Source organism: Pristis pectinata, chromosome 9 (assembly GCF_009764475.1).
Source record: "Pristis pectinata isolate sPriPec2 chromosome 9, sPriPec2.1.pri, whole genome shotgun sequence".
NCBI classification, from domain to species: Eukaryota; Metazoa; Chordata; class Chondrichthyes; order Rhinopristiformes; family Pristidae; genus Pristis; species Pristis pectinata.
Window position 1 is genome coordinate 15,926,787 of NC_067413.1, and position 16,708 is coordinate 15,943,494.

The window sequence follows — 16,708 nt, forward strand, 5'->3', positions numbered from 1 at the left end:
CAGCAGGTTCAAGGAGTTGAGTCGCTTCCACCTGTTTTTGTTTCTTATATTCTTAGGAGAGAGAAGGGGAAAAAAATGCTAGAACACGAAATACAGAGCACAGCAGCTGATGCATATCTAACATAAACCGCGGGAATCTCTACAGATGCTGCCTGACCTGCTGAGGGTTTCCAGCATTTTCTGTTCTTATTCCAGTACTTGCAGTTCTTTTGCTTTTTGGTTTCAGCAGAACCTTCTGGTTATCCACCTGAAATATTAATTCTCTATACAGAGGCTACCAGCTCACCTGAACATTTTATCCTTCGTAGCGTTTTACACGATCCACCCAACCACGTGGTGACGCGCCTCGGGCACTCGTCCGGGTCCGCGCACGCGGCCGACGGTTTAAATTCACACGCGCGCGCGCGCGCGCGAACGTTATTAGGGCAGGGCGATACTGCGCACGCGCCCAACGTCACGCCGCGATGCGGCGGCGGCGCGCGCGCCCGTCCCCGCCCACGTCACCTGCATGGTTCGGCGGCGCGCGCGAACCGACCCAGGAGACGGCGAATTGCACCGAGGAAGAGCTGGAAGGAAGTCATACTGGGAACGGGGAAATAAAAGTATTTTTGTGCGTTGGCGGAGCAAGGTGGGGGGGGGGGGGAAATACCCCAAACAGGCGATCGATTCCCGGAACCCTTTGATCAGAAATTCGGAGAAAGCTGTCAGGTGGTTGTTGAGGAAACGTTTTATTTCCTTTTGCAAGCGGAGTCTGTGCAGTGAGAGCTCTGTCGCGCCAAGCCGTCTGCAACCACCAGCTGCCCCATGCGTGGCAGGCTCTGCGTGTCTGACATTGCCCTCATCATCCACCTCCGGGCGCCCGGAGCCGGAGTCATCCTCAACCATCTCAGCAAAAGCCCAGTTCTGTGCAAGATTCTCAGAAGTCGCCTTTGGATCCTGCACATGGCGATTAACAGCTGTTAGGCATCGTAAGTATTTAATCCTGTTATTATCTATTTGTCACTTTTTCCATTCGAACTGCTGATGGTTTGAAGATAAGTCCCTGAGTGGGGTGCATCTGGGTTATTTTAAACATTGCTGCCGTCATTTTCATCCGATCTGAAACATTTATTTATAGAAGGAAATAAGCATAATAAAATGACAAGCTTTCAAAATATTTATTTATATCCGTGAGAAAGTTTCATATATCAAAAACTAAGTCGATCTGCAAACTCCAAGGAATAGGCTGTGGAGGAAAGCAAATTAGAAAAGTAATTTGTTGAATTCATGACTCTTTGTTAAGATATGCTTGTTATAACATTGGAGTCACTGTTTTTTACGGCGACTGAATGCGTAGAGTTCAAATTTTTTCGTGTTGAAGTTTAACTATTTCAGAAGTCTCTTTTGTTCTTCATCACACTCCCACTTTCTGTCCTCAGTGTACGGCTGTATTCCAAAGAAATGCAATGTAAACTCGAAGAACGGCAGCATTTGATTCTTTCTTTATCCCATTAGCCCTCTCTCACCTTGCACACTCATTTCTCTTCATTGAATCTCTTCTCTTGCCTCCCACTTATCACATGCTTGTTTTCTGATACCCTTCTCTTTTTGCATATGGTACACTATGCAGAGTAAAGATCGATAACTGTTCTAAGATAAAAATTAAAAAAAAAGCTCGACTAATTTAGAAATCTGTACTTATGTAAATAACTTCCATAGTTTTACTGTTTTTAATTGCTTTGTTCACCTGAGTTTGTTTGCTTTTCTCCCTAATTCAATTTAACTTTCTAAAATATCGGTGGATTTTATTTTTGACCCAAGTACGTTGCCTCGTGTTTAATTGTAAACATTCATTTGCCACTTCGTTCACTTTGCATTGTTACTAATGTCTTCTTGTATTACCTTTCATTTTCCCTCCGTGAGCTATATCCATCCCGTTCCAAATCATTAACAAACTTTGATAATGTTACTTCCTCCAAACTGCTTAACAGAGGTTCCAACACTGATAATCTTGAACCACTTTTCTTTATAGCTTGCTTGTTTCGGCATAACTACCATTTATGCGCACTCTGTGGTTTCTGTTTTCAGCTAATTTGGTCCTTTTGGCTAATTGCTTGTCGAATCCGTGTGAGCTAATTTTCAATCTTATTATTTGATTTTCTCACATGTAAATGAACAAGTTTTTGTTGGAAACAGCAGTATATCATCTGTGACATTGCTGATTGCAAAGAGGTGCACTGGGGACCATAAATCATATAATCTATATTGTAATTTTGTCATATTATATTGCAATGAAATGTTTAACAAAATGTTGGGTTTGTTCTTCAGAATCCTTGTTACAAGAATAATCCAGCACTCTTGGGTCTTTCGTGGTGCCACACTGGCAGATTTTCCAGACTGCTTGATGTTATGCCTATTAATACCCCAACACAATTTTAGTTCACCTTTTTTGGTGTTACGCAGTAGAATAATACATTTTCCTGGTATGTTTAAAGGGAGCATTGGAAACAAGGTCACAGTGAGTTTAAAGGGAGTGCTGGAATGAAGCTCCAGCAGGTTTAAAAGGAGTGTGGGAAACGGGATCTTGATGAGTTTAAAGTAAATGAATTACAAGGTTTCTGCTGATTTTGCCAGTTTAGAAGCACTGTTCCAATAGTTGGGAATGTTGAAGCAGAATCATTGAATACGTTCAAGGCATAGAATGACAGACATTTGAACTACAGGGAAGTCAAAGGGTATGGGGAGAGCACGGAACAGTGCTGCCCAGGCCAAGATTGGATCGGCAATGATCTTAATGAATGAAGGAGCAGCCTTATGGGGATGATTGGGTTACTCTTGCTCCTATTTTTTATGTTCTGATTTCTATAGGCAGACCACGACACTCGCCACTTTTAATGTCTGACTGTTGCTGACTCTTGACCTAAGCATGCCAGTGCCATTATCTTTGCTCTGTGTGTGTGTGTGTGTGTGTGTGTTCTTGTGAGTGAGAAAGGGAGCATGTATGAGTGGGACAGCCCTGAGCTGAGATCTTGAGTCAAAAAATTGTGGTAGAAGTTTGATATTACTGAATCTGCAATTTCCACAGAATTGCTGTTTGGCTAGGGCCTCCATTATCATTCACATGCTGTTCAAGTTTCTATTACGTGGTACTACTGTAATGTTCACTAGCTTAATTGCCATTTGCTCTTACCAGCAAATATAAATCCCTTTTTCTTCCAGTTTATTTACAAAAGTGAGGGGGGAAAAAATTAAATGTTCCTAAATGCCAACATTTCCTAAGATGGATTGATGCTGATACTGTGGTTCAGGAGGATGAGCATGAAATATTACATGGGGTAAACACTGTACAAAGTACTGTAGGGTTTAATGTCTTTGTTGGCTGAACCCCATTGCAGTTTCTCTTGATTGCCAGGCTGTTTTAAAGAACGAAGGGAAAAATTGCAAAGGCTCTGACTACAATTTTGGCGATAGGAATGGCACCAGAGGTTTGGAGGACAACTATTACTGAATTGTTGCTCAACGTAGGAAGAAAGTATAAACAAAATAATTACAGGCCGGGACTGTTGGAAATATTATTATAATAAAGTATAATAGCCAAAACTGAATTTAAAGTTTGTTGGAGTATTAATAGGAATAACATCTGCCAGTTCAGCACCACCAAAGTGTGCTGGATTATTGGAGTTTTATTGGCACCAATGAGGATAAATGAAGGGCCAAGTATTTGGTAAAGTCTGCATGGATTTCAGCAAGGCTTTTAACAATATTCTGCCAAAAAGTCTTGTCAAAAAAAAAGTGAAAGCCCAAAGCAGTGGCAAATTGAGTTCAAAACAGCTCATTGAAAGAAAGCAAACTGCATTACAGGAATAATGTGATCACACCAGGGGAGGTTGCAGAGGAGATTTGAGGATGTTCCAAGGATTGGAAAATTGCAGCTGTGAGGAAATACACAATAAGCTATGTTCACTTTATAGTAAAGGAAGCTGAAGAAATATGTAATGGACTTGTCTAAAATCATGATGGATTTGGGTGGAGTAAATGTGAAGGACCTATTTCCCTCAGCAGATGGTGGGAAAATCAGCAGATGTAGTCTTAAAGCAATTAATAGAGGGTTTAGAGGGGAGAGGAGGAAATACTTTCTCAACCAGAGAATGGCAAGAATCACTGCTGGAAAGCATAGAAGAGGCAGAAACCCTCATTACATTTACAAAGTGCATTACTAGAATTATTTAGAGCTGTGTTCTGCAGGCTGTAGACCTTGTGCTGGAAGGTGGGATTAAATTAGGCAGCTCTTTCTTGACGCACTGGGTGGATTGTCCTCTTTTGTTGTAAATATTCTATGATTCCCATAATTTTCTTGGCGCTGTTTGAATTCTGATTAGATGCAAGTGATTTTGTTATTGGAAGGTTGTCTCTTCAGAAGAGGAATAACACACAAAGGTTCTTTGTATGTGAAATTTTGCCTGCCTGAATGTTGGTAAAATGAGTCTCAATATGCAAGGATGGACTATCTACACTTTCATCTTTGTGGATAGACCCACCGTGAGATAATGATTATTATGATGTGTGTTTCTTAGTTTGTCATGCTGGTTTGGATTGAAGGTAACAAGGAAAATGCCATTTCTGAAAGATTGCATTCTCTCTAACGGAAAGAGTGCTAAATTATTGACTTATTGGTTCCCAATTTATCAAGAAAGGGATCATTAATATGTTCTTCAGATTTTTAGCTGTACATAGAATACAGTTTTTAAAAAAGTTCTTGCAATTCTCTTTAATACTACTCGCCAAGGTCTTTTCATGACCCCTTCTAGCTCTTCTAAGTCCCTTCTTGAGTTTCCTTCTGGCTCCTTTATATTCCTCAATCATCCTGTTTGATTCCAACTTCCTAAGCCTTTACATGTGCTTCCTCCTCCTCCTTGACTAAATTAACTACCACTCTCATCATCCAAGGTTCCCATACCTTGCCATCCTTGTCCTTCCCTCTAATTGGAACAAACCTGTGCTGAACACTGGTCTTTAAACAACGTCCACATGTCATATGTGGATTTGCCCAAAAATTCCTAGTTAACTCTCCATAGCTCCTGTTTGATGCCCTTGTAATTTGCCCTTCCTGTAAAGTCCACTCTTATCCTTATTCATAGCTATCTTAAAACTTAAGGAGTTGTGACCACTGTTTCCCAAGTGTTCACCCTCTGAAAGGTCAGTCACCTGGCCAAGTTCATTCCCCAGTACAAAATCCAGTATAGCCTCCCCTCTAGTTGGATTATCCACATATTGCTTCAAGAACAACACACCAAAAGCTGAAGGAACTCAATGGTTCAGGCAGCATCTATGGAGGGAAATGGACAGTCAGTTTTGGGTTGGGATCTTTCATCAAGACTAGGAAAAAAGAGGGGAGATGGCCAGTATAAAAAGGTGGGGGGGACAGGGTGGAGCAAGAGCTGGTGGGTGATAGGTGGATCCAGGTGAGGGGAGGGTGGTAGGCAGGTGAGGGAGGAGGAGAGTGGGAATGATGCAAGAAGCTGGGAGGTAATGGGTGGAAGTGACAAAGGGCTGAAGAAGATGGAATCAGATAGGAAAGGACAGTGGACCATGGAATAAAGGGGAGGAGGGGAACCAGAGGGAGGAATATGTGGGTGATGGCCATATTGAGAGGGTGGGGGAAGGGAAAGAGATGGGGTGATGGGGGATGGTGGGATAAGGGAAAACAAAGGAGGGGCAGAGGGGAGTGATTACTGGAAGTTCAAGAAATCGACATTCATACCATCAGGTTGGAGACTACCAAGGTGGAATATGAGGTGCTGTTCCTCTAGTCTGTGTCTAGCATCAATTTGGCAGTAGAGGCAGACATGTTGGTGTGGGAATTGGAGGTGGAATTAAAATGACTGGCGACCAGGAGATCCTGGCTGGTACAGCGGACGGAGCAAAGGCACTTGATGAAGTGATTTTTTTTCCCCCCCAATCTATGTCAGGTCTCACCGATATAGAGGAGGCTGCACCAGATGCATTAAATGATGCTAATGGATTCACATGTGAAGGGCTGCCTCACCTGGAAGGACTGTTTTGGGCCCTGAATGGTGGTGAGGAGGAGGTGTAGGGGCAGATGTAACACTAAGCATGGTTGCAGGGATAAGTGCCTGGATGAGGGGATTGGTGGGGAGGGACGAGCGGACTGGGGAGTCACTGTGAGAGCGATCCCTGAGGGGAGGGGAAGATGTGCTTGGTGATGGGATCCCAATGGAGATAGTGGAAGTTGCGGAGAATGATATGTTGGATGCGAGGCTTGTGGGGTGGCAGATGAAGACTAGTTGAGTTCGGTCCTCCTTGTGTCTGGAGAGGGATGGGGTGAGGGCAGAAATAGAAGAGATGCAGGTGAGGGCTGTAATAGTTAATTTAAGAGGAAGGAGGAAGCAGATGTGAGGGGGGGGGGGCCCGTTTTGTGAAAAAGGACATCTCCGGTGTCCTGGAGTGGAAAGCTTTATCGCGAGAACTGATGCGATGGAGATGGAGTAATTGAGAAAAGGGAATTGCGTCCTTGTAAATGACAGGGTGGGAAGGGGTGTAGCCGACTTAACTGTTGGAGTCATTGGGTTTGTAGAAAATGTCTGTGGATAATGTGTCTCCCAAAATGAAGATAGAGAGATCGAGAAAGGGGAGAGAGGTGTCAGAGATGGACCAAGTAAATTTGAGGGCAGGCTGGATGTTGATAGCAAGTTGATGAAATTGATGAGCTCCACAAAGGTGTGGGAAGCGGCACCAGTGCAGTTGTCAATGAGCCCTGAGGCCTTCCTGATGGGGAATAGAAGTGTACAGGGACTGGGTGTCCATGGCGAAAATGAGATGGTCGGGGCCAGGGAACTGAAAGTTGTTGAAGTGGTGGAGAGCATCTGAGTTGTCATGGATGTAGGTGGGAAGGGACTGAACCAAGGGAAACAAGATGGAGTCGAAAAATGAGGATACGAGTTTGGTAGGGCAGGGGCAGGCAGAAACAATGGACCTACCGAGGTAGTTTGGTTTGTGAATCTTGAGTAGGAGGTAGAAACGGATGATGCAGGGTTAGGGAACAATGAGGTTGGAAGCTGTAGAGGGGAGATCTCTAGAGGTGATGAGGTCGGTGATTGTGCAGGAGACATTAGCCTGATGCTTCTCAGTGCGGTTCTGGTTCAGGGATAAGTATGAGAAGGTGTCCGAGAGCTCCCATCTGGCCTCTGCAAGGTACCTGGAGGTGTCTGGGGCCAGGGTTTGAACCAGAGGGGAGGGGGGGCCCTGGCCTGGAGGCTGGCGAGCTTCTGATCCTTCCTGGACGCGAGGAAAGTGAAGAAGCAGCTGTTGAAGGCATGGATCTGATGGAGGACGGAGTCTTGGAGAGGTCTGTGGCAGGTCATGGAGAGTGAGGCCTGGAGCTGTGGGAGCGAAAGAGAAGGCCAGCAGATATCTGTGCATATCTGTCCACTTCCCTCCACAGATGCTGCCTGACTCACTGAGTTCCCCCATCTTTGTGTCTTGCTCCAGATTTCCAGCATCAGCAGTCTCTTGTGTCTCCATACTGCTTCAGGAAACGCTCTTAGACATGCCGAACAAATTCTGCCCCATCTAACCTTTTGCACTAAAGAGTTCCCAGTCTATTTTGGGGAAGTTGAAGTCACCCAAAACGATTACCCTATTGGTTTTACTCCTTTCCATAATCTGCCTGCATGTCTGCTCCTCAGTGTCCCTATGGCTATTTGGGGGTCGATGATATAAACCCATCAAAGTGATGGCACCTTTCTTATTTTTGAGTCTGTGAGCGAATTAATTTCCTCTGAGATCATACTGATATTTCCCCAAATAATTGTGTATGATCTTGCCCAGCACCCAATAAATAATGCTGACTTGCGTTGATGACTTCATATTTTACTGTAAAGTTTCATGCTAGTCTTAAGATAGCTTATGACCTTTCACTCGTGACACATGTAGCTTGCTTTCCTTTAAGTTTCAGTGTAGTCTCTTTGCCAGTTTAAGCTGTGCAAAGTGGAATAAAAAATGATTTCGTGGTTGGTTTACCACAGGCATGTGAGTAAAACAATCACATTATTTAACCAGCACTAAAAAAAAATTAAAAACTGCAGTCTGAGATATTCCATGTTGTCTTTCTATGTGATGAGAAAGATTGTAGATAGAATTTCTGGTTTATTTGATATTAAATAAAGAGCTTTCAGACTTGCTCATTGTTGCTAAATAAGCTTGTCACATTAATTTTGATTTTGTGAACCAAGTGTAATTAATAGTCATTTCATTTTTTTAAAGATGCAGATAGATATTTTTAAGTTTTATGTCAGTTTGGAAATGTTTGCAATGCCAGTGGTAGACGTTCCCAATTCTTGTTATACTGTTTTGCTTCAGATCTTGTGCTTGACCACCATCTCATAATAATAGAATTTATCCATAATATCCTTTTAGACCTATCAAATTTTGAGAGGCTAGATAAGAGGGGGCAATTGTTTTCCCCCCTCCCCCCTCCACTCATCCATCCTTCTTACCTGTTCCATTTGTGGAAGGTGGAGAGTTTGAGATATTTTGAAGGAAATGTCAAAGGCCATTTTTCCATAAAACTATCCATTATATACAGAGCAAATTTTCTTAAAGGCATAAAAGGAATGAAGAAGTGTTTGTAAAATGCATTTGTTCCATAATTTCCTGAGCCTGATGGGCATTTCTCTCCAGTGGCTTCCTGGAGGAGATGCCAGCAGCAGGATCTATGATCCTGGGCTTCTGCAGGAGATGGCGCATAGAGCCATCGACAGTGATGGGGGTGGGGTTGGGGGGGGGAAGGGGGCTTACAGGAGAAGGGTCTGGGAGAAGTGGGAACCTGGGGAATAAGAAAATGTGATTCTTCATAATAAGTACTGGATATGAATGTCCAGGTATGTGTGCAGTATAGCCCCATCCTATTTTGATAAGTTGATAAGAACATGGAAAAAATTTAAGCAGGGAGGTTTAACTATAATTTTAACTATAATATCAGTTGCTATTGTATCTGCTTCCACCACCTCCCCAGCAGCCCAATCTAGACACATACCACTTCTGTGTTTTTAAAAAAAAACTTGCAAATTACCTTAAAGCTATGTCCTCTAATATTTGACATTTCCACGCTGGGGGAAGAAGACTCCTTTTACCATAGCTATACCTCTCATAATATTACATGCTTCTATCAGGTTGGTCCTCAGCCTCTGACGCTCCAAGTTTGTCTAAACTGTCCTTCTAGCTGATACTCTCTAATTCAGAAAGAGGTATGCCAATACCTCTTCTGCACACTCTCCAAAGCCAAGTCATGCTTGACAAAACTTTTAGTTTTTTTTTGAAGGTGTAGCCAAAAAGGTAGATGAGGGTAGGGCAATGGATGTTATCTATTTGGACTTTAGCAAGGCCTTTCACAAGGTCACGCATGGTAGGTTGGTCTGGATGGTTAGGTCTCATGGAATCCAGGGAGAGCTGGTTAGGTGGATTCAAAATAGGAAGCTGTGGGTGGTTGAAGGTTGTTTCTTGGAATGGAGGCCGATGACTCGTGGTGTGCCGCAGGGGTTGGTATTGGGAACCTTGTTAATTATTATTTGTATAAATGATTTGGATGCGAATGCACAAGACTTGATCAGTAAATTTGCGGATGGCACAAAATTAGGAGGTGGTGTTGATAGCGAAGAAGGTTATTGTAGATTACAGGGGGATCTTGATCAGTTTGGGAAGTGGGCTGAGGAGTGGCAAATGGATTTCAATACAGATAAGTGTGAGGTGATGCATTTTAGTAAGTCAAACCTGTACTGTGAATGGTAGGAGTGTAATGAAACACAGGGACTGAGGAATAGAAGTGCATAATTTGTGAAAGTGGTGTCAGTGTGGTGAAAAAGGCATTTAGTCCAAATTAGGGGGCATAGGTTCATGGTGAGAGGAGAAAGATTTAAAAGGGACCTGAGGGATGTGAGTATATGGAATGAGCTGCTAGTGGTTGAGGCAGGTATAATAGTATCCATTAAGAAGCACTTGCATAGGTACATGGAGGGGCAGGGCTTGGAGGGATATGGGCCAAATGCACGAAATTGGATTAGCTGGGTGGGCCCATGGTCAGCATGGACTAGTTTCGGCCGAAGGGCCTGTATCTGTGCTGTATTACTCTATGCTACAAGGAATGGTTGAATAAACTAGGGTTGTTTTCTCTGGAGCAGCAGAGGCTGAAGGGAGGCCTGAAAGATGTTTATAAAATTATGAGAGGCTTGGATATGTGTAGACAGTCAGTATCTTAAGGTTGTCGGTTTCCTTTTATAGACTGTAAGATTCACTTCAAGGTTTGGTATTATCTCTAGGCCAGCTTCTTCAGTGAATGCATACAGACTTTGCAGCATGAGAATTTAATTATTCTGCAACCTGCAATATATTTAAAATATAGTAAATATTATATTAAATGGTATAAAATAAAGTGTTTTAAGAATATCTTTCAAGGTAACATGTATTTCTACAGGCACTGTTTAAAAGGAAATCATTTTTGGACTGGAGAAAGAGGTTTGGGTTGCCACATTGTTAAGCTGCTTACAGCAGTAGGATTTAAGAGTATTCCCTTCCATCTGACTTGACAATTAACCTGGTAGGAAGTAGTAAATGTGGTAGTAAAATGATAACCATATTGTTTCTCTCCTAAAAATAGACTTTTCCCTCCCCTGATTCAGCTGTCAGTTCCAGACTTGCCATCTGATGATTCAGCTGTGCTTCAAGTTCTTGTTGTTTTGCGTCTTTAAGTATGAATTCTTCTTAGGAAAGTAAGAAAGGCTCTGGCTTTTTCCAGGGTCTCTGACTCAGTTTTCAGTTGGAGGTTTGTGGTGTGGTAGTTACTGGAGAGGAAGTGAATTTACTGATTACCTATGCAATTATTTGACCAAAATACCAGCCAATGAGACATAGAAATCCTGGTGACATTTATTAGCTGTGTCCTTGTTTGGGTTGTGTATTTTGGGGGCTGTATAAATGGCAGGATGGCTTGCCAAACTCATTTGGGAGCTCTGTAGACTTGTGAAAACATTGCCCCCAGCCACCACTGTAACTGCGACTTGCTGGTAAATGGAGGATGGACAGTGGGTTGGGTGATCCAAGCCAATTTAATGGTTATGCCTGGCATCATGTTTGAATCATGCTTGTTTCCAGTTTATCTGGGGCATATGTAGCGATGTAAGAAGGTGTTACGTTTTTCCAAGTTTCTGTCAGTTTGAGTAAGCTAGTACAGGAGTTATACAACATGGGAACAGGCCCTTTGATCCAACTCCTCCATGCCAACCAAATTGCCTGCCTAAGATAGTAATTCCTCTTGGTCACCTCTTCAAAAAAAAACCTCCAACAAAATTGTGAAACAATTTCCCACAGGCCTCTAGTTCCTTGCAGCCCTCCTTAAATAAAGGCGCAACATTATCCAGTGCTTGAACAGTCCCGTATTAAACATTTATGCTATTGTATTGTCTCCCAGTTTTTTTGTGGGGATATGCTTAACTCCTGCACATTATCTCATGACAGGAAAAATACATATCTGCAATTTTCTTTGAGGTTTAGTGGACAGATTTTGCAGCTTGCCGCTCCATTGTACTTCTAATCCTGGAGAATCACAGTGCCACATGACTGCATGGACGTTTTTAGATTCCTAGTTCATTTTAGTCTCTAACAGGACATGCTGCCTTCTTGACTTGTTTTATTTCTTTTTTTTTTGGGCATGGCTAGGAGGACCGCATTTATTGCTGATCTCTAAACTTGACATCAGCTATTCTGCCTTTTTCTGTATTTTAATAAGATTTGTTTACAATTTGTAAAGATGTTGATTAATGTAAAGTTACTGGATTTGAACATTTTTCTCCCTTTTTTTTCCCTCCTGTATAACTTTTTCAATTTAGGACTACAGAAGACAAGCCCGTTATGGCTGATGTTTCTACCGAATGGAATATTGGAAATATGTGTTGTTATAGGAGCGCCAATGAAAAACTGAAGGAAGTTTGCCAGCAAGGTTTTCCATTTAAAAATTATTTCTGACTGTGATTAAACAGCTTAACATCAAGGGAATGTAACTTATTCCCAGTAAATGCCAACCATATTTTAATACACTTAAGTCAGATTCCCTGATAGCATAAGGATGACTTTCCCTATGATAATTCTATTTCCCATGCCTCTGATGGTTAGTATTATGATCGTGTTCAATGATCAAGATTTATAACATGTTTTGAATTTGCACTGTTTCACATAGCCTTCTATTATTTTAAAAGCAAGATTTCTTTAACCACAATTCAAATTGTCTGAAAGCTAATCTGTTTGATTTATTGCAAGTTGTTTATTTGTTAGAATGTAGTGTATTTGCTGATTGTGTACAGAGCAGGTTTCCCACAAATCTGAGAGAATTGAGCAGATATTCTACTGGGTAAATCAGTGGCAACTGCAGATGCTGGAAATCCAAGACAAAAACAGAAAATGCTGTAAATACTCAGCAGGCCAGGCCACTTTGTGAGAAGAGAAAGAGTCAAACTTTTCAGTTGGAGACGATCGTCGAACTGAAAGGAACAAAGAAGCTTGTACAGCTGCAGGGAGAGTGGAGGAGGAGGATTTGGTTTCTCTTTGGTCTTCTCCAAATGTAGAAGGGATGAGGAGTTGACGCCAGCATTGATTAGTCATCATTGTGCAAGGCTGGGCGGCTTGAGGAGATTACCTTCCTGTATTTTCTTGTGTACTTGAAGGGGGATTTGGTTTCTCCTATTGGTCTGTCTGTATTAGTCTCCTGTACTATCACAGTGAGGCCCAACACAAGCTTAAAGAACAGCACGTCATTTTCAGTCTGGGCATATTGCACCCTTCTGGACTCAATATTTAATTCTATAACTTCAGGTATGTTTCTTGCTTTGTATCAGTCATTCATCTGTAATATTAGCTCAGCATTTTTTTTGTTTCTAGGAGTGGAGGATGTGCCCAGCTTAACCAGCTGGGCTTGTCCTCGTGCTCTCGATTTCACAACTTCCACCTACTTTTGCCTAGGTTCTTCCATTTACGTTCGTGCTCTCTAACTGCTCTCATCCACTCAATGACCAGATAACTTTGTTTACAGCTTGGTTTTACCCAGTCAGTGACATCACCCTCTCTGTAACTTGACAAGCTTCTTTTGTCTCTTTTTCAGTTCTGACAAAGGGTCTCTGACTGAAACATTGTCTCTGTTTCTCTTCCCTCAGATGCAGCCTGACCTGCTGAGTATTTCCAGCATTTTCTGGTTTTGTTTTAGATTCTATTGGGCAAGTTGCTAGGAGTAATTCTGTAATTATAAAATAAAATGAAATTTTAACACCAAAACAACCTCCCTATTAACTCTCTCTCCTCCCAACACAGTATCTGTGTTTACCCCACACACTTTCCCCCTACCTGTATTTTCCATCTCTTATTTGCCATCCCTCTCTCCTTGTCTACTGCCTCACCTCTTAACTTGCTATTCTAAAAATCACACCCATGACAATTTGATTGACGTAACCTTCCATTATGATTTATCATCTCCATTCTGTTTATCTGATATAGGAATGTTTAATGTCCAACCATTAACACAATACATGAAGAAAGTTTTATCAGTTGGCCGAAAGTTGTCAATGAATAGCTCTTCCAGTGTCAACAGTCATGAGGGTTTGTTGAGGACAAAACAAGAAGAACTTCACAACATCTTGCAATAGGAATTTCAATGGGTTTTTGGTCAATTTTGGTTCACTGTGAGCTGAAGGTATCTATCTACAGGAGCCCCAAGAGACATGCACCGTGACACCTTATGGCAACGGTCATTTCCAGTCGGCATCTCCTGCTCTTGCTGAGTCAGAACCTCGTGCGTTAACTCTCATTGCTGCTTCTGCTGCTTCAGTTGTTGTTTCTTTTTCACTGCAAGTGACAGTGACCAATTGCATCACAAGTAGCAAATGATTCACAGTTCTCATCCAAGGATTTTAATTCAGTTGTGATCCTCCAAATCCATAATTATTCCTGCCATGAAGCAATTCTGATGTTTTATGTCTTGTTCCACTTCATTTTGTGTTTATTTTAATTCTCATAATGCGTGCTGTCTGACATTGAGATTATTTAGATGTTTGATTATTTTAGTCTTGTCTTCAGGTTCAAGTTGGTCAATATCATAACCGAATCTGTTAACATATTTCTCCTGGTTTAAATTAGGCAATTGATCAGATATATGAATATTCATTTCTTTCCCTTTTTGTAAAAGTTGTAGGATTTTATGTCCTTTCGACATTGAGAAGGCACAATACAAAAGGCGAGGTATATACCTGGACTTGTCAAGTTATTTCCATAAGTAAAAGATTTTACAGTTGTGGTAACACTGCATATTCCCATTTCTTCTATAGGCTGAATTAACTATTTCATATCTCCTTGATGGTGAGCACATTGTACAAGCCGCCCTCCTTCGAGTGAATCCACGTAAAGTTCATCCATGGTCATATACACTGCAGGGACAAATGGTTCCCCTTGCTGACCACCCACAAGGTCTGTGGGAAGCCATCTGTCTGCTTCAACTGCAGAAATGTTAAAAGCTGCATAAGGAGCATTATCTTTATGCTCTGTTAATATTTGTGTCCATTTAATTCATGTTCAGTACTTTCCACTTTAAAAGGGGATAGCCACCATAGTTTGGAGTGATGAGAGGAAGTCTTAATACCAAGACTATTATTGTTTTGGAAGGATCATGATATATGTGATAGACTGTATGAGCTTTAATTATGTTTCTAGATTTAGACAAGTTCATAATAAGCTGATATTTCAGAATCTGCCACTTGTTTTAAAAGTTCTTCTTTAATCACGGGTACAATTATGGCAGGGTTGTTCTATCAACCAATTACAATGCGTCATGTACACATCAGTATAAATTGGTATTTTGATCTTCCTTTGTAAGTTGATCAATTAGATTGGGAAGCTTTTGAAAACAAAGTCATTATAAAATCTTCATATAAATTATTGTTCTGCTGTCTTACTGATAATCTGCTTTGCTTCTTTCCTTAATTCATTATTCATGTTTACGAAATCTATTTTTATAAGCTTTTCTTGCCATATTAACTCCCGTTACTATAATCATTAACCGAACTCCTTCTCTTCCTCTTCCCTTGTAGCATTTTAGCCATGGCCACAGCAGTACACTAAATAGAACATTTTCCCGTATCCTCAAAATGACTTCCTAAATCTTTAGGTTTCTGTGAATTTCTTGCTCTTCCCCAAAAATCTTTAACGTCCATCGCTGCATTTTGTCTATAAGCCATTGTTTATTTCTTTTACACTACCTTGGCCTCTTCATCTTGATCATTTGTAAAAATACAGAGCAACCTCTATAGAACATGGGTGTTGGGGATAACTTTACACCTATATTGTAAGGGACTTCTATGTAACTTCAGTCCTGGGGACATAATACTATTCATAGTATAATTGGAACTGTAACGAATCACATTATGTCGGGGTTGTGCTTTAATTGGAATTGTCTGATGCAGTACATTTTGATATAAAATCTGATTCATTAGTATCATACCAGTCCATTTTTTTTAGAATCTCTTTTGGACACTTCCAAATAATCTGATACCAGATTATCAGTTTTACTGTAATCGTTTCCCTTGCATCTTTTAGTCCAGTGTGGCCAATGTATACTATAGAGTTGTTGGCAGAATGATTGACTTTTGTTCACTCTTAAAGATTACAAAGGTTCTACATTCAACTTCCCACATGACTTTTCCCAGTACTGGTGTAGACACTATTCTTTCACTGGCATTTTTCAATGTGCTGATGCCTATTCCTGGATGATTCAAAATTATATTTTGTACAAATCCACCTCCCATCTTTTACTGTGTACTAAAGCTAAATTGCCATTGCATCCACCTTTCCCAGAGATAACATGTTTGTTAAAAGAACATGTGAAGTACAACTCTATGGAGTATGTTCCAACTTCAGCCACTCTCCTCAAGTAAGTGATAGTTGATGACTTTCAGTAGTCATGATCCCCCTCCATGTGATTTCCAAGATAAGTACCACAGCCCTGTCTATTTTTATCTGTGGAAATGAAACAAAAGTTTGCTCTGCGTTGATTCTGTTCTATGTAATCTGGACTACACAAATCCTCTTGGATAAATTAACAGCTCCTTGTCATGTGTGACTCTTCAAGTATATCTTCTGACCATTCCTTGAAGGTGTGGAACTGATACTGCCTTAAAATAAATTCTTCCTCCTCCTCTGTGATCCTCCATTTACTAAATTTATGTTGGTTCCTTTTGCTCTCTTGCTTCTCGTGAGGTTCATATTGTTTCATCTGATTGATGTGAGAACACTACCTTTTTGGGGAAGTGCACAACAGAAACCATTGGGCTATCTTTTTCTACAATATTGTATGATCCCTTACACAGTGGTTCAAACACTCCTCCTAATGCATAATTCCTTATCATTATCTGGTGTTCTATGACCCATTCCTGTGGTTTGTGCAGTTCTAAATTCATTTTATTGGCTCTGAGTTTTCTGTCAATATTCCCTGCAGTTTGTTTAAGAAATATCCTCAGGCAATCTTTTCAGTTCCCCCTTTTCCAGCCTCCAGTTGAGTAGGTGCTCACAAGTATACCAGAGGTCTCCCTATTTAATGAAGTGAATATCCTGTAATTGAGATTCACTTCCCTGATATTCATCAAAACTAAGACTTCATTCTGTTTATCTAATCCCTTTCAGA

General features: G+C 41.2%; 1 protein-coding gene across 1 annotated transcript in view; it reads left to right on the forward strand.

Annotated features, from left to right (window-relative positions):
• Positions 1 to 464: 464 nt before the first annotated feature.
• Positions 465 to 16,708, forward strand: part of dennd3a (DENN/MADD domain containing 3a) — an 82,997-nt gene continuing 66,753 nt past the window's right edge. The window contains exon 1 of the mRNA XM_052023455.1: positions 465 to 602. Coding sequence (XP_051879415.1) covers positions 465 to 602 — 138 coding nt within the window. The remainder of the gene's footprint in view (positions 603 to 16,708) is intronic.